The 23,436-nt window shown below is 37.2% G+C and overlaps 4 protein-coding genes across 21 annotated transcripts in view; 3 read left to right on the top strand and 1 right to left on the bottom strand.

Moving 5' to 3' along the window:
* skor2 (SKI family transcriptional corepressor 2) overlaps positions 1-8,850 on the top strand; it is a 91,018-nt gene extending 82,168 nt beyond the window's left edge. For all 15 annotated transcript variants that reach the window (XM_077497693.1, XM_077497691.1, XM_077497692.1 and 12 more), the window contains 6 exons: positions 531-588; positions 916-999; positions 6,869-6,934; positions 7,026-7,124; positions 7,219-7,286; positions 7,791-8,850. In XM_077497693.1, the coding sequence (XP_077353819.1) occupies positions 531-588; positions 916-999; positions 6,869-6,934; positions 7,026-7,124; positions 7,219-7,286; positions 7,791-7,847 (432 nt within the window). In that variant the 3' untranslated portion in view covers positions 7,848-8,850. The remainder of the gene's footprint in view (positions 1-530; positions 589-915; positions 1,000-6,868; positions 6,935-7,025; positions 7,125-7,218; positions 7,287-7,790) is intronic.
* Positions 8,851-9,104: 254 nt separating this feature from the next.
* On the top strand, positions 9,105-10,421 carry ier3ip1 (immediate early response 3 interacting protein 1). The gene is made up of 3 exons (XM_077497452.1): positions 9,105-9,269; positions 9,613-9,714; positions 10,022-10,421. Exons 1-3 carry the CDS (start codon positions 9,179-9,181, stop codon positions 10,075-10,077), a joined length of 249 nt encoding a protein of 82 aa, XP_077353578.1. The 5' UTR covers positions 9,105-9,178; the 3' UTR covers positions 10,078-10,421.
* Positions 10,422-11,822: 1,401 nt separating this feature from the next.
* hdhd2 (haloacid dehalogenase-like hydrolase domain containing 2) lies at positions 11,823-17,127 on the top strand. Of its 3 annotated transcripts, none has more exons than XM_077497449.1 (9): positions 11,823-11,890; positions 12,757-12,866; positions 12,951-13,053; positions 13,287-13,392; positions 13,477-13,561; positions 15,370-15,535; positions 15,666-15,716; positions 15,806-15,869; positions 15,956-17,127. In XM_077497449.1, exons 2-9 carry the CDS (start codon positions 12,766-12,768, stop codon positions 16,057-16,059), a joined length of 780 nt encoding a protein of 259 aa, XP_077353575.1. In that variant the 5' UTR covers positions 11,823-11,890; positions 12,757-12,765; the 3' UTR covers positions 16,060-17,127. The 3 variants fall into 3 exon arrangements, with proteins under 3 accessions (XP_077353575.1, XP_077353576.1, XP_077353577.1); XM_077497450.1 differs by lacking the exon at positions 11,823-11,890 and adding an exon at positions 11,925-12,082; XM_077497451.1 differs by lacking the exon at positions 11,823-11,890 and adding an exon at positions 12,578-12,616.
* Positions 16,087-23,398, bottom strand: katnal2 (katanin p60 subunit A-like 2). 2 transcript variants are annotated; one of them, XM_077497447.1, is made up of 16 exons: positions 23,206-23,398; positions 22,509-22,579; positions 22,251-22,417; positions 22,130-22,178; positions 21,973-22,069; positions 21,812-21,904; positions 21,642-21,689; positions 20,301-20,378; positions 19,792-19,890; positions 19,186-19,249; positions 17,780-17,898; positions 17,465-17,556; positions 16,912-17,022; positions 16,642-16,804; positions 16,453-16,570; positions 16,087-16,375 (listed from the first exon to the last, which is right to left on the bottom strand). In XM_077497447.1, the coding sequence occupies exons 1-16, from the start codon at positions 23,254-23,256 to the stop codon at positions 16,236-16,238; spliced, it is 1,560 nt and encodes a 519-aa protein (XP_077353573.1). In that variant the 5' UTR covers positions 23,257-23,398; the 3' UTR covers positions 16,087-16,235. The 2 variants fall into 2 exon arrangements, with proteins under 2 accessions (XP_077353573.1, XP_077353574.1); XM_077497448.1 differs by lacking the exon at positions 21,812-21,904.
* Between the last annotated feature and the right edge of the window lie 38 nt (positions 23,399-23,436).

Raw genomic sequence — 23,436 nt, forward strand, 5'->3', positions numbered from 1 at the left:
ACAGGAAGCCTGGCGGTTTGCGAATTAGCGCCCCGAGATTCTTACATGGGGAATAAAAGAGGCAAGATAAAAAAAATATTTATTTATTGAAAATGCATCTAAAGCTCTCAAGGAATTTTTTCTTCAGAGTCACAACCCGTCCGTGAAAGATGAAAAATAATGACAGGAAGCCTGGCGGTTTGCAAATTAGCGCCCCGAGAATCTGAGATGGGGAATAAAGGAGACATGAGGAAGGAGGGAGGGAGGGAAAAAGAGCAAGGCCCAAATTTTGCTACTTTAAAAGGGAGCACAGTATGGACATGGGTAAAAAAAAAAAAATCAAAAATAATTTTTAACAAGCAGAAAGCCAAAAACATTATCAATAAACTGTAATCTAAAGCATGTGTTTCGAAATAAATCAAAGGACTGATTCATTTTTAAAAAAAGAGAGAGATTTGATCACTTCCAGAAAAAACATGTTGACATATTTTTGCTGTTATTCCACACACAAATATAACAATATAACAATAACTGAATATTTGTGATTCCAGGTGGACAAAAACAGAAATGAAGGACTCCCTGCCTACGCAACCAAAGACTCCATTCCAGGTGGGCAGAAATTGCTGTAATTTATAACACTTGTCTTGCGCACACATACACACACATCACCATTAAAGCAGCTTTGACTTACTATCTATTTTTCTAAAAAACATTTTTTTTTATTTGATGTCTGATCCAGTTATTTTATGACATCTTTTTTTTCATTGAGCGTCTGAGTGAAGGGTTTTATGTGACACATATTTCTGGAATGTTTCATTTTCTGCTCGACGACATCTTCTGCTTGTTTTTGCGCTGCTGCAGTATCAAACACGCTTGTTGTTTTTAAGACGGCTGCAAATGAGCGGCTCGATAAACGTATTTTCTCGTGTCTTCAAGATGAGAACAAAGAGCAGAACAGCTTCTTTGGAGCCGAGAATGAAACATCAGCACCAGCACCGGAATACTGGAGGGAAAGCTCAGGTGGGTTTTTTTTTCCTCTCATCAAATATTTTGAAAAATACATATTTACTGTAGAAAACTATAGAGCATTATGGTATTTACTTGTTTAAGTTGCCATTAAACTTTTTAACACATACTGATAAACTTGGGATCTGCTGAACATTTTGTTAGACGTTTAAAAGGATGTCTATTATCTAAGATTTTTTTTTTTAATCTACATTTTGAAAAGTCTGAAAAGTTGTTCAATAAACATGTTTTGAGACATTACAACAAAGAATAGAGAGAAGAAGAAAAAAGAATATCAGTTCCAAATATCAGTTATCGGCCTCCTTGACGTCTAATAATTGGCATCTGTATCGGCCCTGAAATAAACATATCGGTCTATCTTTACTTTGAATATATCAATCAAACTTAGTAAATTGAGATGAGATCGTCATTGTTTTAGTATTCATACTTTTGGGGAAATTTTTCTAATTTCCTCTTGGCTCAACTTGATTTTTTTTTTTCTCTGATAAATTTGTCTAATGTTACAAAAGTGCATACCAATAAAAGTAGGGATGGACGAGTATCGATGCCAGGTATCGGTATTTGGCCTATATTAGACCTTATTTGTAGGTATCGGTACTCGAGACAGAAATCGATACCAGTATTGTTGCTGTCTTACGATCAGGAACGTAAGGCACACATGCCTGACAGAGGCCAATTAAGAATGTATTAATTTATTTGTTTCAATTGATTTTATTTTGTGTTCTATACAAAATATGTATGAACCAATAAAATCCAACTTTATTTAAAAACAACACAGTTGGCCAAAGTGCTGTACACAAATCAAAGAAAAAGGCATAAAATAGGCAACAATAAAAATAGTAAAAATAATTAAAAAATAGAAAACTAAACTTTTTTTTATTATCAAAGAAACAAATTCAATGCTGAATTGCCACATGGGGAAAAATAGAAAATTGCCATTAATTTCATGCAATTTTAGGAAAAATGCTACATTGGAATATTTAGGTCTAAAAATTATATGTCATTATTTTGTGGACATTTTATGTATGTACAGGACTGTCTCAGAAAATTTGAATATTGTGATAAAGTCCATTATTTTCTGTAATGCAATTAAATAAGCAAAAATGCCATACATTCTGGATTCATGACAAATCAACTAAAATATTGCAAGCCTTTTATTGTTTTAATATTGCTGATTATGGCATTTTTTTTTTTTTTTTTTAACTTGGTCTGAGGAAATATTCTAATATTTTAAGATAGGATATTTGAGTTTTCTTAATCTGTAAGCCATAATCAGCAATATTAAAATAATAAAAGGCTTGCAATATTTCAGTTGATTTGTAATGAATCCAGAATGTATGGCATTTTTGCTTATTTAATTACATTACAGAAAATAATGGAGTTTATCACAATATTCAAATTTTCTGAGACAGTCCTGTATATATTTTATTTAAAGTAGTAGTGGTATCGGTGAGTACTCGAGAGTACTGGTATTGGTTTAGAAAAAAAGAATGGTATAGCACATTACAAAATAAAAGTCTATCAATGTAATTTTTAGTTTTAATTTTTTTTTACAAGCATTCAACCACAAGTTGGTCTAATAATCATCAAAATTCTGAAAGTCGTTCTGATTTTCAATATGAGTTTATATTTTTCAAATCAAGTGTAATCAATACTGACTCCAACATATGAAAACTTATACTTGCCTGTGTCAAGGCATTTTTTTTTCTGACTAAACTCTTGCATTGGATGTCACGAGCTTGCGCAAGTGTACCCAATGAAGTGGCCGAGACGAGAGCGCCGTGCAAAGCTGCTTAGCCGAGTTGTCGCCGAGGCTGTTGCTCTTCGGGGGGCCGTTATAGTTCAACAAGAAAACATCAGCTCAGTGGCGCTGGCAGCCTCCATCCAAGACCAATATCGCCGCAGACATAATTGCCTTTTTTTTTTTCCCCCTCCTTCCTCAGCGCTAAAAAACCTTTTGCTGTTTGAAAAAGATCACAGCTTATTGCCTTTTTATATCTGTCAGGAAGACATTAAAAGTGCTTTATGACATCTGTGCCAACATTTATATCAACCCCCACCAATACGAACACGCGCTCGCACTACCCGCGCGCACGCCGTAATGATCCCTGCACATAATGTGTAATGTATTTGGAAAAATTACACGAAACAAATTAAATGAGACCACCTTTCTCCTGATTGCCAAACGTCTCCCTGGGCGTTGGGAAGCTCGACGTGATTAGAAGGCCTGACTCCTTTGAGAACGCAACCCCACTCCTTCTCCGCCTCCACTGTCTTTAAACTCTCCCTGTGTTTCTGGGGAGAAAAAAAATAATAATCTAATTTTCCATTTATGTAATGCAAACCGCTTTGGCTTTGACTATTCACGGTTAATTGACTGTCAAACGAGGTTGTTATCCTCGGGCAGTGTCTGCAAATTTGCTTGTCAAATGAGACAGAGAGAGGAGAGGAGAGGGGGAACTCTCGGCTGGAAATGAGAGGAACGAGCATGGGAGGGCCGAAGGAGGATATGGAACGACCGGAGGAGAGCATACATGTTGAGTGTTGGAGATGGCTTCATTATCACAGTGTGCGCAAACGCGAGATTTGCATGCTGTTTTCAAACGAGTCACATTGGAAAACGACATGGAGATGAGATGTTTGAGGAACAAGTTTAAAGCCACGAGGAGCAGGTTGAGATGATTGCGCTTATCCTCATTAGGCTCACAAACCACCATTCACACCTATGAACAATTTAGTCTAAATCAGGGGTGTCCAAACTTTTTCATTTGAGGGCCATGGACAGAAAATCAGAAGGACGCAAGGGCCACATAATGTTATGAAAAAAGATTGTTTTGAGTCCTAAAAATTGTACGAATAATTTGTGCTTTTGCATATTTAGAAAAATGCTACAGAATACAGTACCATCCGATTTATTTGTAATATGGTAGTAGGGTTATTATAGTTTTGAAATTTTTCATTTTAGTTTTTATTTTGTTTTGAGTTTTTTTTTTTTTTTAATTTAGTTAGTTTTAATTAGTTTTAAAGGTGGTTCTGTTAGTTTTTTATTAGTTTTAGTTCTTTAATAAATGCTTAGTTTTAGTTAGTTTCAGTATTAGTTTTAGTTTTTAGTTTGATTTTTTTTAATGTGTATTACTTGTGCGCAATATTTAAAAAAAACACCAAGGGCGCGACCTCATTATTCCGGTTTATATCAAAATAAATCTCCTAAAAATCACATTTAAAATCATCCCTAAAGTCTCATGCATTAAATTAATTACCAAAAACTAAAACAAAGGACATTTTTGCTATAATTATAGTTTTATTTTAGTTAGTTTTGTAAACATAAAATGTAGTTTCAGTTAGTTTTCTTTTTTAAAATAAGCATCTTGATTTTTATTTTATTTCGTTAACAAAATTGTTTTTTTGAATTTTAGTTTTAGTTTTTTTGTTAGTTTTAGTCAACTAAAATAACCTTTAATAGCACCTGTGTTTTTCGACACCCTCCCTTCTTACTTTGATCATCTCCGAACATTTTTGTTTTCATTTTATTTGAACTGAGTCAAATGCCATTTTTAGCATATGTCGCGGGCCACTAAAAAAATGGACGGCGGGCCGCAAATGGCCCCCGGGCCATAGTTTGGACACCGCTGGTCTTCAATTAAGATAAGAATTGCATTTTTGGAATGTAGGAGGATGCTGGAGACAAAATTCCACTCAACTATTTCTAACAGTTTGCACCTTTGTGTCACTTAAATATGGTGACCAAAGCATTCTGAACATCTTGAGTATCATAAATTGTGACACTTTTTACTGCATACTCATATACTTTAGGTACTACGGTAAAATCCAGTGTATAGCATGCATCCGTGTATAATACGCCCACATATATCACTCATAAAGAGCAGGGGTTTTTTCTCTCTCGCTCTGTAGTTATGTATAATGAGGTTTATTATCAGAGTGAATAATATGAATGAACTAGACTAAGTGCAATTTCTGGAGAAATTGCGTGGGAATGCTGAATGCTGAATGGTAATAGCTGAATGCTAAAATTTGAATGCATGGGAATGCTTATGAAGTAAATTGAGAGATAAATTATGAAACTATAACCCCCTGGTTATTGGACAATTCACTTTACCAACTGTGCCACCGAGCAGTATCAAACACCTCGTAATGATGAAGTTATATGTATGGAAGTGGGCGTGGAAAGTGACACTTAGAATAGTTGAATGTCTATTCCATTGAAAATTAATGGGGATAGAAAAAAAAAATGAATGGGGGAAAAGTTGATATTTAACGTTAAATTGTGCAAATACTGTAAGTAATGTGGAATCAGACGATATATACCCCGGGAGGCGGGAATTTTTGAAGCAAGTTGAAATTATAACAGTGTAAATCAGAAGTATTATGTGGGAGTTGTTACGCGGCAAAAAAAGTGTGAAGAATAAAAATCACATTAACATATGTGGGAATGATTCAGCATTCCCACGATAAAGATTCAAAACATACAAATAAAGTATAAATGCATTTATATCTACACTAAAAAGAACCAATGTAAGCTTACATTTGGAATTTTTGACCAATTAAAAAAAAATAAAAAATCTTCACTTGGCAACACATGATTGAATTAAGTTAATCCAAAGTGAACATATTCAATTTAATTTATTATGACTAAACTTAATATATTCACTTAAGTTAATCCAAAGGTAATCCAAAAATGTATATTAAGTTTAATGAACTCACAATTAATTCAACTTAATATATTCACTTTGGATTAACTTAATTCAATCGTGTGTTTTTGTTGGTTTTTTTAATTGGTCAACAATTCCCTTTTTAGAGTGTAGGTTAGAAACTATGCTGTTTTTTGCGTTCAGCTTTTTTTCAAGTATTTTTAAAACCATGGTTTTGAAAATCTTGTTTTTGTACTCTACACTCTTAGCAATTTTATTAAGCATTTTTTTTTATTTCTTTACTTTGGTTTTGAATCTTTTTTTCTCTGGAATTGCTTTTAAATGTTATAATTTTAAATACTATATGTTAAACATATATGAAAAACATGTTTCTTTGTTCTTTTTTTTTTTTTAACAGCGCCTATATACTGCCTAGGTACTGATAAACATAAAAAATTGTAGAAAAAGAAAGTTTTTTTTTTTTTTTTTAATTCAGCCCCCCGTATACTGTAATACCTTCACAAGATTTTTATTTAATTTGTTAATTTATGTATTTATGTATTTATTTATTTTAAGGCATGTTATTTTACAGTAATCACAGGAGTAGGCTTTATGTAACAAGAAGCAAAATTATTATTATTTTTTAAATGATAAGTAAAATTGGAAGCAAAATGTCCAGCACCTGTGGTATCATTTATACTAGAGGTCACCAAGATGGTGCCACTTGAGTCGCATCTGGGCCTGTTCTGAAAATGAAGAACTGAAAATGAATAACCAACGATAGGACGGACATTGTGATTTCCTAGGAAGGTTGTTGGAAGAGATCATTTGAAAACGTAAACACATACAGATAGAGAATTACAGTATACAAATAGAGTGTCACATGTAGACATTTGTTTTGGTTTGCTAAATCAATATTGTTCATTATTGTGAGAAATTATTAACACAATTAGCATCTTCACATAGACAAATATCATAATCAAAGGTATTTTGAGCAAATTTGTGTATATCAAACTGGAAAGCTGTCGCATTAATCAGTACCCAAGCCTTTCTGTTGTTATCATAACGGGATACTGACCTCTACAGGTCAGATGGTGAATTACAGCTCTTTCGCTCAAGCCGTTGAGAAGAATTCAAACGCTGTGATTTGCTGTCATTGAATTGTGTATGAACTATTTTTCATATTAATCTAGAAATGTCTTTGTGTTCTCCAGGTGATCAAAGTCAAGGGGCTACATCTCCTGTTCAGCTAAAGAAGGATGTGGAAAATATGGAGAAAGGTATGCAAATGATTTGACTCACACACATTTCTTTACAATATAAATTATCTACATTTGAATCTCTTTTTTTTTTTTTCTTTGCCCCCGACAGAGGAACTCCAGAAGGTTCTGCTGGAGCAGATCGACTTCAGGAGGAGACTGGAGCAAGAGTTTCACGCTCTAAAGGGCACCTCCCCATTTCCTGTCTTCCGTAAGTCAAATTCCGCATGCTCTTCTTTTTTTTTTCCCCCATTCACTTTCCACAATGTGCACGTTTTCTCAATGAATTGTCCAAATTATTTCAGATAATTTCCAAGACCAGATGAAAAGGGAGCTAGCTTACAGAGAAGAGATGGTCCAGCATTTACAGATGGTAAGACAATGCATGCAAAAGAATTGTGCATATTACAGAATCATACTTGATGTGCTTCATATTAAACATTAATTAAGTAGATGCATAGATTATATAAATAAATAAATAAATACATATAAAACTCCCCCCAGCCTCCTTGTCGGAGGTAAGAATAAATAAATTGACTGCACTGTTGTTGCTTCTGTGTGCATCCAAATAAGAGCGAGTAAATCCAATCATGTAGTTTGTCTTTCATGGGTGAGAAGTTCCTGTGCAGCATTTGAATCAATCATCACAGCTGACTGATAGACTGACAGACTCCATTTGTCTTTGCTTTCTGTCACTTGGAACAACTGGACTCGCTTGCGTGCACGTAGTCACGAAACTTGCATGTACACGCACACATTGCTAATGATAAATACTTAAAAAAAAAACAATCAAACATTTTATTCACCTTAAAAAAAAAACTTTAATTTGCTGTGTGCTTTTCATTCTAACATTTTTCAAACTTTTTTTGTGTTTCAGATTCCGTATGCAAACATCATTAGAAAAGAAAAGATCAGCTCCCATATGAATAAATAAATCAAATGTGACCAAAAAAAACAAAAAAGGCAAGGAAAACACAAATAGTAGAATCCAGAATTCACTTTTTCTGGATTCCTCGAACCAAACAAAATTGTCCTGTTCCTTGGGATTGATTTCCTAAAATCAGCAGTCAAATTCAAAGACACCAACCAGGACACAAAGGGACCCTCCACGAACTTACTTGCCGGTCTTCAAGGCTAATCTACTAAAGTTCAACTACCTGACTTTTTAAAGAGTTTTTAAAGGTACTAAGTCAGATTAAGTTGAGACTGTTTTTGTTCAGGACTCTGAACTGCTGCTGTAAATAAACACACTGGGTGAGGATATGTAGTCCTCATTCTAATGTAGTTACTGTTGTTACTGTTTTTGTTGCTGTAATAAGAGTAAACAACATATCAGCCATTATTGACTGTGAACATATACATCCTAAACACACAGGAAATGTTACCTCAAAAGAACATCATTTGTCATATTGTCCTAAGAGATATTCTGCAGATAAGCATCAAAATAGGTACTTTTTATTTACTTTCTAAAATAACAAATGAAAGGTTTCACTTTCACCCAAAGGTGATCATCAGTATGCTGCCTTTTTAATTGGTTTTGTGTTGTCTGCAGATGCTGAAAGGACATGAATTGTATATATGGAACTTGTAATATATCCCAACAGAATTGTACATAATGTCCAATGTGTGAGTATTCATCCTCACAGTGTTTAAAAGTGTTTGTTATTTTTCGTTTCAGCATCGGGGCCTAAGACCCTGACTTTAAAAATATGATTATTTATTACAAAGAGAAAATGTGATGATGCTGTTAATTGTAACCCTCACAAAGTGTGAAATGAAAACTCATCCATTTTGTTTATACACTGAACCAAATGAATGGATATGTCATTTACTGAGAAAGATGTTATAATTATAAACTGAAGATGTATTTAAATAACTTACGTTCATGTTCTCTACAATTTATTGTATGTGTAAATTAAAAGACTATGAATAACGCCTGAATGCTTAATTTTGAATATTTACTGTCATCAACACCAAGTTAATAACATGCACTTCGAGCTAAAAGAGTTTAACCAAAAAACAGTATACACATCCCAAAATATATAAAAAAAATGAATAAATATTGATGTGGCACCATAAATAAATAAAATCACGTTAAAAAAATACAAAACAAAAGTTTGTTTTCGATCTTTTCTGACGTGAAATATGAGCTTTACGTCGACATTGAGCGATTTACGACACGTCTCCTTTGTCCGACATTTTCTGCTCATTTACGGTCCTCTGCTTCGCATCTCTGGCACTGGTTGAAGAAGAGAAGTTGCCAGCATGGCGTTTACACTCTATTCCCTCATCCAGACTGCTATTCTATGCACTAATGCCATCGCCGTGTTGCACGAAGAAAGGTTTCTCAGCAAAAGTAAGTGTTTAGTCGTTTTTGAGCTAAACTTATATGCGGCGTATTTTAATTGGATGTTTTGATAGGCGACTGTGTTAGCTAAAATGACAGTGCTCGCCCTGTCCAGTAAAGAAGATACATTTTTGGTTGTATTGAAACTGGAAGAGGGCGATGAATCAACTTTTATCACAAAAACGTGGTAAAAATATATGTGCATGATGACGTTTCTGTAACTGATTGTGAGGTATTATTTGCCAGTTTGTTGTTGATATTGATGTAAAACAATATATCTTTCAGAACTGGTTCCTGTTTTATTTATGCTACCTACCATCTCACCCGTGTATTTTCCTCTATCTCTCTCTAGTTGGATCAGGTGTTGACCACGGGGTCTCAGGTTTTGGAGATGACCCGGGAATCAAAGCCCAAGTCCTCAATCTCATCCGCTCAGTCCGAACTATTATGAGAGGTCAGTTCCTTTTGTCCGCTTAACTCACACTAATACAGGTGCATCTCAATGGATTAGAATGACATGGAAAACCTACTTAATTTCAGTTGCTCCATTCAAAAAGTGAAATTTAATATTTTGTAGATTCACTCACTACATAGAGTGAAATATTCTACAGTCTTAATATTTTTTTTTATTTCAAATATACAAGACTACCTGTTTGAATTAATATATTTCAATGAAAAACATTCTTCTACCATTTTCTAATTTATATATTATTTATGTCTTTTGTAGTTAGCTAAAAATATTTTCATGTTTGTTTTTCTAGTGCCTCTAATAATCGTGAACTCGGCCTCCATCGTCCTGCTGTTGCTTTTTGGGTGACGACCGGTCAACAGGCTCCAGTATCAAAACTCAAGCTAAAGGACCAAGGAGCAGTCTTTCTCGCTTTCGCTCTCACACACACAGTTGGGAAGCAGTGTTGTCGCACACTTTTAAAGAGAAACGAGACATTCAGTCGAACTAAGTCTTTTAATACTGTAATTTAATGTTTAATGACATGTATTATATACCAGCATATAGCACAATGGTGAGTACATCTGCCTCACAATTTGAGGTTCTTTATTCATTTGTTGCTAAAAGAATTGTGCCAAATGTGTGAGAGAAAAAAAAAAAAAGTCACATTTCTTTGTATTGCCCTTGTTTTTCTCTGAATAAATGTCCCACTTAAAAAATGTTTTCTCCATCTTTCCACCACTTTATTGTAAATATTGACACAATTCTCTCTTTCCACTCATCTACCCCCTGCTGCTCCACTTCCCTAATAATCCCCATATGCTGTGAATTATCACCATTTCATGCCCTGTTGATCCCAGCAAATATTAACAACTTTTGATCCACCCCCCCAAAAAAATGAGGGTGGGCAAATGCGGCTCTGCTAGAATTGAAAGCATATGTTTATCAGAGGGATATTCCCAGCAAAAGTCAGTTTAATCTGTGATTAGGCTGCATTGAGCTTTGGTTTTACAATAATTTGTGTAAGTGAGCACAGGCCATCTTTGTGTAATTTGTGTGTGCTCAGAATGTGATGTTGGTTTTGCTTTTGTTTTTTAAATGAAAAAAGTTAGTTGCAAATGCTAAAATAATGAGTTGGAATGTCATCAAATGAGCTTTTCCTCTTCGACGGCCAGACAATCAACCAGCATTTCCGTTAAGAAATCCTGTGGTGTTTCCTTGGTTCAGTTTGAGAGTTGTGACAGGACTCGCAAGGCCCTGAGCATCTGACAGTTCCTGGCCAAGAACAACCTTTATTCACCCAAACTGGCTCCATGTTCTTTTTTTTTTTTTTTTTTTCTTCTCCCAAGATTAAGAAAAACTAGTAGAGGCGCTGTGAAAACATGGTCAAAATCAAGATGCCTGTCATGACGAAGGATTCTAAATAAATCCTTCCAGGACACCTGGGGCGTTACTTAGAAGGGGAAAAATTGTAGTTTGAAATATATTTTGTGACACCAGTCCTGTCTTCAACATCTCTGACATACCTTGTAATCGAAGAAGAAGAAAAAAAGAGCAAACTATGGAAAACAAACAAACAAAAAAAAACAGAACCGAACAATATAGCCAAGGCTTTAATAAAGTGAATTAATTTACGCTCCAAAGAAGGTACAGTTGCGATAAAAATAAAAAAGAATTTAAGGCCCAAGTCTTTACCATATTTTTCCTCATGCAAAAATACATGTACAAACAAAAACTGCAAAACGTATTCACTATGCAGAGGTAACATGAAAAGAGGATTTGTCACAGCGTTTTCTGGCATCATGTCACGAATAAGGTTTAGCCTTTTAACTAATACCGCACAAAATCTACCCTCAACGAGCCATTAATGCGATATGTCTGTTCGTTGTTAGTGGAATGGATCACATATGTTTTTTTGTTTTTTCCTCTATCGTTGTAATGAGTGATTAAGTGGTTAACGATAACCCTCTTAAATGATTACAACCTTCAAATGTGGTGGAAATAAAGTAAAATCACGTTGGAGCTTCTTTCTTTCTTTCTTTCTTTCTTTCTTTCTACAGTGGCATGTAATTAAATATTGATAGTGACGGGGGCAGCACCAAACAAAAAACAAACAAACACGCTTTCTTCTTAACCAACGAAGAAGAATCGAACCGGAAGTAGGAGCAGCTTTTCTTCAGAGGTTAGCAAGCTAAAGTTCTGAAACGTTATTGTTGGACATAGGAGTACTTTTGTGACATACAACGCGTGTTGCCGTGACTGACGTCTCGCATCATGTAGAATTACCATTTTAAAAAAAAAATAGGGCGTCAAAACATTTCGAAGCGCATTAATAAATGACAATGAATAGCACCTGACAGAATGTACCCAGTAGGTTAGAAACTTACTCTTATTCAGTGCAATTCTACTACTATGGATGATATGACATCAAGCTGTACCTCCCCAACACACACATACACACGCTCATGTCGTACTTGGTTTAGATTCCGATTCTAAACTGAGCTAAATACAAATAACAGATACGGGCCACATGAGCTGTTTAAGTAAATGCCCCCCAAACTGATAACTACATGACAAAAATCCAAGCATGTCTAAATAATAATAGGGGATCACGCCTCACCCAAATCTGCGTTCTAGGCAGGAAACCACAAATTTTAGGGAACTAACCATTTAATAATCCTCTCAGTTTTCTCTGATCTAGGTTTGAACAACACAGTAATCTGATCCACTTTGCCAATTCTGCATGAATTATGATTATAATCTATCAGCAAGAATGAATGATTCGGGCAGCTTTAAAAAAAAAAAAAAAAGTCTAAACTTCCATTTACAGTGGACCTTATTATTATTTATCAGTTTAACAAATTTTATCCAGACGAAAGGCCAAGTAGCTTTTATCAAAGGATAGAAGGTGCATGGAAATGACCCAGTTAAACATCAATGATTATCGTATTATCTAATGGTTGCTTTTTTTTTTTAATATATTTAGAATGCAGTATACATTGGTGTCTCTACAGTATTAGTGTCATGGTTGCACATTCTCTCATGCAGGTGACAAGAATGGCAAGCAGACGCGCTCTAAAGGCCGTCCTCATTGACCTAAGTGGAACTTTGCACATAGAAGACACAGCAGTGCCCGGGGCACAGGATGCCCTCTCCAGGTGGGATCTTTGTGGAGCTACTACATGAATAAAGATCACAAGAGCACTCAAAATTGAACGTGTTTTATCTTTGGATGTTGTCAGGCTACGGCAGGCGTCTGTGGCCGTCAAGTTCGTGACCAACACAACCAAAGAAAGTAAGAAGAATTTGCTGGATAGGCTGCAGTGGCTCAACTTTGATGTCCAGGTAAAAAAAAAAAAAAAAAAAAAATTTTGTTGTGACTTACATGTATAACATGTATTCAGAATAAGAGCAGCAAAAGTACAAATGTAAGTAAATCTTAAAATGTATTTATTTATTTCCACACACACACACACACAGCATTTGGAAACATGGAAAAAAAAATATCAAAAGTGATGTCTCAATATGTGTCATCATAAATTAAATCTTATGTGAAGTATGCTATTTTTGTTATACAGGAAAAAGAGATCTTCACATCACTGAGTGCTGCGAGGAATCTCATAGAGAAGACAAAACACAGACCGTTGCTCCTGTTGGACGACAGTGCCCTGGAAGATTTCACAGGTACACGTCTGAAAATAGTACATATAAAATATATTTGTTGGCTTTTGTCGTGTTCGTAATTTAGATTTCCATCCGCTTTTGTAGGTATCGACACATCCGAACCAAATGCTGTTGTCATCGGACTCGCTCCTGATCACTTTGACTACCAAACTATGAACAAGGCATTCAGGTGATGACACAGACCTCAGGATGTGAAGATACATGGTAGATGGATGGCATGAAGTAAGATTAGTTTTATATTTCACTTCAGTTGTTTGTGGGAAATTATCTATTTAATTTATTGGGTCTGAACACACTTTAGTACATGATCATGGCTTACTGTAAGTTTTTATTTGTTTGTTGGTCAAGTTAAATTATCAGAGTTCACATTAAGTTAGGGTGACCAGATCAAAAAAAAAAAAAAAAACACAAACGAGACATAATAGTTTCACTGAAAATCAAACAATACAATAAATAAAATACATTCTGACCAGGAACTATTTAAATCAAATTTAACCAAGAGTCAATCTGGTGACTGACCGGTGGTTGTGTTATAGTGGGAATGCTGAAGCATTCCCACATGTTATTGTGATTTTTATTCTCCACACTTCTTTGCCGCGTAACAACTCCCACATAGTACTAGCAATTTACATTGTTCCAATTTCAACTAGCTTCAAAAATTCACGCCTATATATTATATATTGTCTGAGACCACATTAATGACAGTATTTGCACAATTTAACATTTAATATCAACTTTTCCCCATTCATTTTCAATGGGACAGACATTGAACTTTTTCTAAGTATCACTTTCCACGCCCACTTCCATACATATAACTTATCATTACCAGGTGTCTGACACTGCTCCGTGGCACAGTAATTTATCTCAATTTACTTCATCAGCATTCCACATGCATTCAAATCTTAGCATTCAGCTTTCAGCATTTCCACGCAATTTCTCCAGAAATTGCACTGAGTCTAGTTACTTTAGTTAGTAGAGGTGTTAAAAAATAAATAAATAATCGATTCGGCGATATATCGCGATACTACATCGCGCGATTCTCGAATCGATTCAATAAAAAAAAAAAATCGATTTTTTTTTTTTTTTTTTTTTTTTAAGAGCTCAGAATTGTTCATTCGGTAGTCTTACCGATTCAACGTCTTATCATCATTGCCTTTTTTTTTTTTTTTTTTTTTTTTTTTTTTTTTTTTTTTTTTGTTGTGTGTGAATCGATTTTTAAACTTCCATTTTTAATGGAAAAATATTCAACAAAACGTCTGACTTCGGGTTAGGATTCACACCTTGAGCATGGAAGAATGTTATATGAACGGAACATTAAGCCTTAATATTTTATTTTAATGCTGTTCAAACATGAAACAGATTACAACCTCTATAAGACTGAAATTTCAGATAAATAAATAATACATTTTCATATAAATCTTACACTCTACAAGCTTACTGATTAGTATTTTCTAAATTTGAATGAAAAAAAATCGCAACAATCGACTTATAAATTCGTATCGGGATTAATCGGTATCGAATCGTATCGTGACCTGTGAATCATGATACGAATCGAATCGTCAGGTACTAGGCAATTCACACCCCTATTAGCTAGTGCTAAATGCTATCTTGGTTGACAGTTCAACGGCGCTAAACAAAGTAGACACGGAAGCAGGAAGTAGTTTTAGTTCAGGTATGACAAAAACATGGGATGCCTGCTAGCGATTAGATGAGAATGAGAAAGCAAACGTGAATGTTGAAAGTGAATAAGAAGGAATGTAACAGTTAAATCTCTTTTTAATTGGTTTATCGTATGAATCACTCTGACAACTGTGTGATTGACATACTGTACACATGGCCCAAACATATTGGGAGTCAAAAAGATGGGACAGGATTTGGGTAGAAGTTGGAGCTATTGAGGCTACTTTTTGTGACATTTCTATTTGTGTGCTTAAGATTATTTATATACATATACATACATTGTTTTCTGTCCCTCAGACTAATTCTGGATGGTGCTCCACTCATCGCTATCCATAAGGCTCGCTACTATAAAAGGAAAGACGGTTTGGCCCTGGGCCCCGGGCCCTTTGTAACCGGACTGGAGTATGCAACAGACTGTAAAGCTACTGTAGTGGGAAAGCCTGAAAAGACATTTTTCACGCAGGTTGTTTTTCCACTATTCTCTTAGTTCGATGTTAAAATCTGCTTAGTTTTGACAGTTGAGCAGCTGTTGGAAGTTATTTAAATTAGATCAAAACAGAGTGCATTGGTGTAAAATGTTTTCTTCCATATAGGCTCTTGCTGATTTGGGTTGTAAACCGGATGAAGCGGTCATGATTGGAGATGTACGTCTACTCTCATTTCTCTAGATCCTGCCTCCCTTTTTCACAGGTGCGATTTTAATCTAACTCTGGTTTGTGCTTTTTCCTCACAGGATGCCAGGGATGACGTAGGAGGAGCTCAATGTGCTGGAATGTTGGGAATACTGGTCCGAACTGGTGAGACAAACCTTTCCCATTGAAGTGACATTTTGAGGCCTTCTCAGTGATGGGACGTGAACTTGACTTCTGGGGTCACATTGCAGGTAAATACAGACAAGGAGACGAGAACAAAATCAACCCGCCTCCTCACCTGACGTGCGACACTTTCCCAGATGCTGTTGAACACATCCTTAAGAACCTATTATAACATCACTTGATTAAGGCAAGGCAGGTGTCGTCATGTACATAACTAAAATGACTAGTTTATTAGAAGTGAAAAACCAAAATATCCTAATATTATTCCATTCCAAGTTTGATTTCTAAAGTGAACAATGCCCCTTCTAATTGGAAGCCAGTAACTACGAGTGAATGCAAAGCGGTCGATCAGACAGATTTAAAATCTTTCTCCCAGGCCGTGTGTTTCTCCATCACGCCGCTGGCCGACGGTTTGGTATATGCCAAGACTTCCAGGAAGTCCTGCGTTGTCACGGTTTCCAGCCGGAAGTTCGCCGTGCCTGCGTCTCCTGCGAACGGTTCACGTTTCAGTTGATAACTGCCATGATAATCACCACTGTACCACAGTAGGCGTCTACGAACGGACCTTGTCTGGTCCTAGCGTCCTGATTTGATTCCAGAGCCTCGAAGATTTTGCGGACTTGCCTCATGGCGGCCTCCTTACAAACTAATCTGATGTCAGAGCCAGAGTAGCCCTCCATCTCCTGCCGAATAAAAGCACCATTCGAATTTGAGAAGCTCGGCGACATAACCGAGCGAACGTGGGCCGCCTTACCTTTGCCAGAAGTTCATAGTCGAGCTCGGCTTTTATCTGCAACTCTCCTGTGGAGTGGACAGGAGGCAGCCAATTAGCGATCATGGTTTGGCGGGCCGGTGCAGGAGGAAGACCAACCAGGATCCTCTTTTCTAGTCTTCTTAGCATGCCGTGGTCCAGTTCCCTGAGGGAAGAAGGCTTTTAAATGTGAGACTCTCAAAACAGTACCAGTGTCGGTTTTTCAACATATTTTTGGGCCTATAAAGTTTGTATGGATTCAGTGATAATTACCAAGGCAGATTGGAGGCTGCCAGTACAAAAACCAGGTCCTCTGATCTCGCCAGTCCATCCATCTGGACCAGCAGCTCTGCCTTCAGTCTTCGACTTCCCTCATGCTCGCCTCTGAAAACACACACATCATTTAGAACTGAGCAACTAGAACCATTTATTCCGTAGCTATAAACTGAGGTTCTAAACTGTTTTAATAAATAATAATATTGTGGTACAGTGTGTGCTCTGAATTTGTTATTGTCCATAAAGGAGTGCCACAGGGTTCTTTATTAAGCCCCCTCTTATTTGTCAGTAACTTAGGTCTAAAAAGATCATGATAAAGTTGCCTCAAATGATTCTTGCACTGAACATTGACAAATTGCTTTGTTTGAAATTTTTGGCCTGTGAGGTATGTATGCTCTTCCAATCTGAAGAAAAAAAAAAAAATATTTTGATGCCATAATTTTTAGCTTTTTGAACATATACTGTAAGCATCACTTCTTTGGCCTGCTTAGGTTGACATCAGGCAGACGAAAGAGATGGAAGTGGCACATTAATTAATGTTAAAGCTTACACTTCGTTGCTTCCTCTCTGGCCCATCATTGACTCCACCTCATCCAGGAAGATGGTGGAGGGGGCGTGGTACCGTGCCAGCTCAAACAGAATCTACCAAAAAAAAAAAAAAGTTTTACATGGGACTCAATTCAAACAAAATCCGTTCATATTACAACCTGCAAAATATAATTACCGCCAATACAAGAAGCGTATTAAATATTCCAACTCAATCTTTTGGGGAAGGAGAAATGTTTGATACAATTCTTGTATTGGAAGAAATACAATGACAACAGGTGGACCTAATTTTGTGAGCAGTGCCTGAAGACTGACATACCCTGACCAGTTTTTCGGAGTCTCCTCTCCACTTGCTCACTAAGCTTGATGCTGATATGTTGAAGAAGGTTGTCCGACATTCAGTCGCCACCGCCTTGGCCAGCAGGGTCTTACCCGTACCTGTGAGGAGGGTTGCAAAATGGATGGAACATTTTCGGTGAGCTTCCGGGAATTTTCCTCAAATTTACTTGGAAAGCTAAGATGGGGGACTTTTTTTTTAATATTCCAAATTGGAAGCTTTCCATGGAAATTTATTGGGAATTGAGAGGGTAATTTAATAGAAAGTTATCACAATAAAGCCGAAATCTAAACATGTTGGCATATTCAGACATCCATGCAAAATAGCTCTCCTTGCCCACACGTGAGAGCATTAAAATACCTTAATTCAGGTATGTCCGAATCCGGTCCTCGATGGCCACTATCCTGCATGTTTTTTGATGGTCCCTCCTCCAACACACCTAATTCAAATGATCAGCTCATCAACAAGCTTTAGGGAGTACTGATAACAATTCTGACCATTTGAACCAGGTGTGTTGGAGGTGGGAGACATAAAAAAAAAAAAAAAAAAAATGCTAGATTGGGCCTCTCAAGGACCGGACTGTTTTTAGAATGGCCCCCTCCTCCAACACACCTGATACAAATGAAAATAACAATCTTGAGCATTTGAAACAGGTGTGTTGGAGAAAGGAATCATCAGGTCTCAAATTCCAGTCCTTGAGGGCAGAAATTCTGCATGTTTTAGATGTTTACCTCCTCCAACACGTGATTCAAATGATCAGCTTGTCGGTAAGGGCCACAGGAGCCAAATAATGATCCTGATCATTTGAATCAGGTGTGTTGGAGGAGGGAAACATCTAAAACACAGGTCTGAAGCTCTGGTCCTCGAGGGCTGGAATCCTGCATGCTTTAGGGTTCACCAATTCTGGTCCTCGAGGTCCGGAGTCCTGCAGGTTTTAGATGTTTCCGCCCACTAGCACACCTGATTCATATAATCAGCTCATCAGCATGCCCGATAACGATCCTGAGCTTTAGTATCAGGTGTGTTGGTAGCTGGAAACATCTAAAACCCGCAGGACTCCGGACCTCGGGTACTGGAATTGGTGGAACCCTGCTTTAGATGTTTACACACCTGATTCAAATGAACATCTCATCAGCAAGCTCTACAAGAGCTTGATAACGATCCTGATCATTTTATGCAGGTGTGTTGAACTTGGAGGCGGGAGACATCTAAAACATGCAGGACAAGCAGGACTCGGGTCCTCGAGACCTGTGATCTAAATCATGCAGAATAGTGGCCCTCGAGGACCGGATTTGGACACTCCTGCCTTAAATGATCCTGAGTCCAATAAATTCCCATTGAAAATTTACAAGTTAAAGTAAAACATTTTTTTATTTACGAATCTTTACCTGGGGGTCCATAAAGTAACAATCCCTTCCATGGAGAAAGGATTCCTTTAAAGAGTTGTGGATACTGAGACAACAACAAAAAAAGTTTCATTATTAGGGAATGGTTACATTTGAGGAAACATTCTACATGTGCAAAGGGCAGCTGGGGCTTGTCTCACTAACAAATCCGTACATTAGTATGAATCTGAGGTGATAAAGAGGGGCTGTGTGAAATCACCAAAGTGACCTTCTACCCCAGCGAATGAATAGTAATGGAGACAAAATGCGGTGGCAGGATGTTATTCAATAAAGGAAGAGCTGCAGAGAGGCAGATGGACGCATCGGTCCTCATCTGGTCGTGTAAATGTCAAGAGGATGCAGACGACCTGATTTGATGTCATCACATCCATCAGACGCATCAGACTGATGACATCTGGATGCGTGCGTATAGAAATTCCACATGAAGTCTGCCCCGTCTATCCATCTATGCACACGGTGCCATATTACCCCACATATAGATTTCATGTCAGCCTAACGGAGCGGCCTGACCCCCTCCTCTGAACGGCCTTTAAGGGAGATGTATTCAGAATCGAAGAAGGGCGAGCGCTGAAATAGCAGCGGGCATACCTTAATGGGATAAACGACGGCCTCTTTGACTAATCGCTTTGCATCCTCCAGGCCAATGATGTCCTCCCACCTCACGTTGGGGTTGTACAAATAGATGTCCTTTAAAGGGACACACACACACACACAGTGAGAATGAGTAATGCATGTCAGCTAGAAACAGCCATGGAGGGTGTGAAACATCCCATAAGGGAAGCAGATAGAACTTAAGCCTTCATTAATACAACATATCAATTCATTCTTGACAGAGTTCTTTGCTGCACTCTAGTGTACAGAATTGGGTATCACAGCATCACATATACTGTATCAAATCAAGAGTAAAAACAAATAAAAATAATTTAAATATAAATATTTATGCAATATATAAAAGTAACGAAAAATATAATATAGAAATTAAATTATAATAAAAATAAAAAATATATATAAACAGATATATTTTTTGTCAACTTCATGTATTTTGGGATTTTACAACAAAACATCTGCCTAATTCATAGTGTTCGTGTGTGGAGTACCTTATTAATAATTGTGGCAAATTCTTTCATCTCACCACTCATGCCCGGAAAACCACTGAGAGGCTTCATCAGCCGCTCCTGTCGAGCAACACGTTCAATTTAGAAGAAGAGCAATTCTTACTGGGATTGTTATTATTTTATGAGGGTGATGAGAGGCAAAAGTCATTTTGTGCATCACATATTAAAGCAACACAAGCCTTAATCATTTTCCAGTATTGGATTAGGCATTGTGTACAAACAAATAAAAGTACAAATATCTTTGGCATCTTATTCCCTGAATTTTAGTTTAAACCGATTTAAGTGTCCAAATTCGATCGTACGGTGCGGGACGCCATGATCCTGGTCACGTGATCGCGATGACGTATCCCGTGCGTAACCGGAAGCCGTCTTCGTTCACTTCAGTGGGAATTTGCTATATGAGCGAGAAAGACGTCTGGGATCCCAAATACTGTTCAGAGTAAAGTCCTCAACACGTCCGGTTTCATGTCATTCCGTGGCCACTCCTAATGTGGGCTAAAGCGTGCTTAGCACACGACATGTAGGCTATTCTAGTAGAGTACAAGTCACCCGGATGTTTACCGTCCACTTGGGACTCGCCGACGCCTGGATGTGCCAGTTTTATCCAGCTTTCAGTTGTAAACTAATTTTTGGCGTGTCATTCCATGGAGAAGAAGTGCTTCTTTGTTGTAAGGTGAAATTCCACCTTTGGTGTCCGGTGTGGGACTTGATAATTCCTCGTGAGTTTTGTTGTCCTTCATTCAATGCGTATTTTACGCACGCGATACGTCACGATGATCACGTGACTGTCCGAAATGCCCGAGTCAGTACTTGATGCAAAAATATTCATAAATAGTGCTATAAAATCATAATTGCTCAACATAAATTGGCTGGTTAGTTTTTCATAAGTCTTGTGTTCCTTTAAGCTATACACACTCAACATTTTGATTGACTGAGGCCAGTTCGAAGAGTTATTCATCCAGTAGTAGGTGAGTCAAATCCAAGACAGCCAGCTTTTTGACCAGGAGTTGATTGTGTTGGAGGCTTAGCCAAAGTTGATGAAGACCATCTTGATGTGACCTGTTATCGAGTGCGGTTTGGAGCGCAGAGGTAGCGCTATGCTACTGTTACCATCCGATAGTAAGATTAGTTAATGCCTTACCTGTTGTTTTTCATTGATTGTTTGCGTTTATGGCCTGGAAGTTTTTTTTTTTCATATAACATTAACATATTTGATTCTACGGCTGCATTAGCATAAGCTAGCAGTTAGAATACAGTACATTTCAACTTGCATTCAAATTTGGGTTACGCTTCACTACTTTGGGAATTGAAATGAATTACCACCTGATTGATGTCTCCTTTGATTCCCGTGTTGTCATCAGTCATTTGGACCTACAACACAAACATGTGTGCAATATTTAGTAGATCTGTGACCTCTGCTCTGTCATTTAAGCTGAACTAAATCTTCCCCCGGCAGAAATAAGAAGTCATAATAACTACTGTATAATGAGCACCTTCTTGGTCACGGATGCCCCTCCAGCTTGTGCTGAACCGATGGGGCAAACACTGATAACAAATTCTGACAATTCTGGAGACAAGCCATCACCCTGGCAAATAAAAAATGGTAAGTCATTAAAAATGAATCATCTTTTCTAATCGAATATGAATTCCATACGTTTGCAAGTGCAGGAGCGGAAGGATTGCCTCTTGTTTCTCCACCAAGGTTTGGAAGCAGGATTTTGGGGAGAGGCTTCACAACTGAACACGCAGCCCTAGCGGAGAAATGGTGGTAAGGCAAGCAAGTGGAAAACAACTTTGACTTTCACACTCACCTCTTTTTTCCACCACTTCTTGTATTTCTGCTTTCATCTTGCCAGAGACCTGAAAAGACATATGATGACACCTGTTAAGCACGATGAGATTTTATAGTGACACTTCCTATTGAATTGTCACCTGTTTCGACCACTTTCTTGATAAGTTTGGGATACTTCTGGAACTTGACGTAGTGGTAGCTCTCGTACTCCATCAACACCATCTCCAAATCGACATTTTCGCAAACCTCAAACTTCTTCACTCCTCCATTCATCTCCTGGTCCAAGGCCCCTGCTGTAGCCACATAGCTGTTGGATTGAAACAAAACATTCCATTGCTCCTTTTGCGTCATGTGTAGTTTAAAAGGTTTAGAGAGAGCAAAGTGAAGTCACTACTGACCCTTGCCTCATCAGATGTTGGTAGATTAGGATGAGAAGGCTCTTCTTCCTCATTTCAATCTTCAGTTCATCCTAATGAATAAACATAAAGAAAACAGGAGCAAATGACAAATTATTAAAAAATGCAAGACAACTACAATTACTAAGGGGGAAAGGTAACAATAACATTCTAAGTCACACATTTGATCAAATACACACAGTGACGGTTTCTGGCATGTCTATGTTGCTGTATTTCGTTTGTTTTCTTACTTTTAATTATTCTTTGTAGTCATTTGTCAAAATATAAAACAGCGTTGGGAGGGAAATATGCGCAAGATTGAAATATATTTATTATTGCTCACTAAAAAACGATCCTGCATTCTTCTTCCCTTTCCACTTATCGCCAATAGAGGGAGACAAACTACCATGAATTTACGCTGACTCAACTGGGGTAACCAGGCAACCAGTGCACGCCAAGTAAGCATGAATTACAGTAACTACTAAATGCAACTTTAACCAAACAATAGTAAAGCCGTTGTATACATACGATAGTGGGAAACAAATATTTTCTGCCCCTGATTTAGTGTTGTGAATATTATTGTTCACCATTTTAGAGGCAATGTTTAAACTCCACGCAAGCTTGTTTTCAGTGTTAGCATAAAACACTTGGCTTGTAAAATACGAGGATACATGACATATAGCAGTGCATATTTACTTACCGCCTCTCGGGCTTGATTTAAATGTTTTGTAGCACTGTAAGAAACATCCATTGCCGCTTAAAGAATAAGTAAAGACCGGGTGTCTTTCCGATACAGTATTCGAGTGAAATTAGTGTGATGGGCTCTGTGGTAGTTTGTCCCTCGGGACTTGCCGTAATTATACTTCCTCATTATTTGCACAACAGTACAACAGTATGACAAATTTTCAACTGTGAGTGTAAACGATGAATG

The sequence above is a fragment of the Festucalex cinctus genome, chromosome 15 (genome assembly GCF_051991245.1).
Source record: "Festucalex cinctus isolate MCC-2025b chromosome 15, RoL_Fcin_1.0, whole genome shotgun sequence".
Classification (NCBI taxonomy): domain Eukaryota; kingdom Metazoa; phylum Chordata; class Actinopteri; order Syngnathiformes; family Syngnathidae; genus Festucalex; species Festucalex cinctus.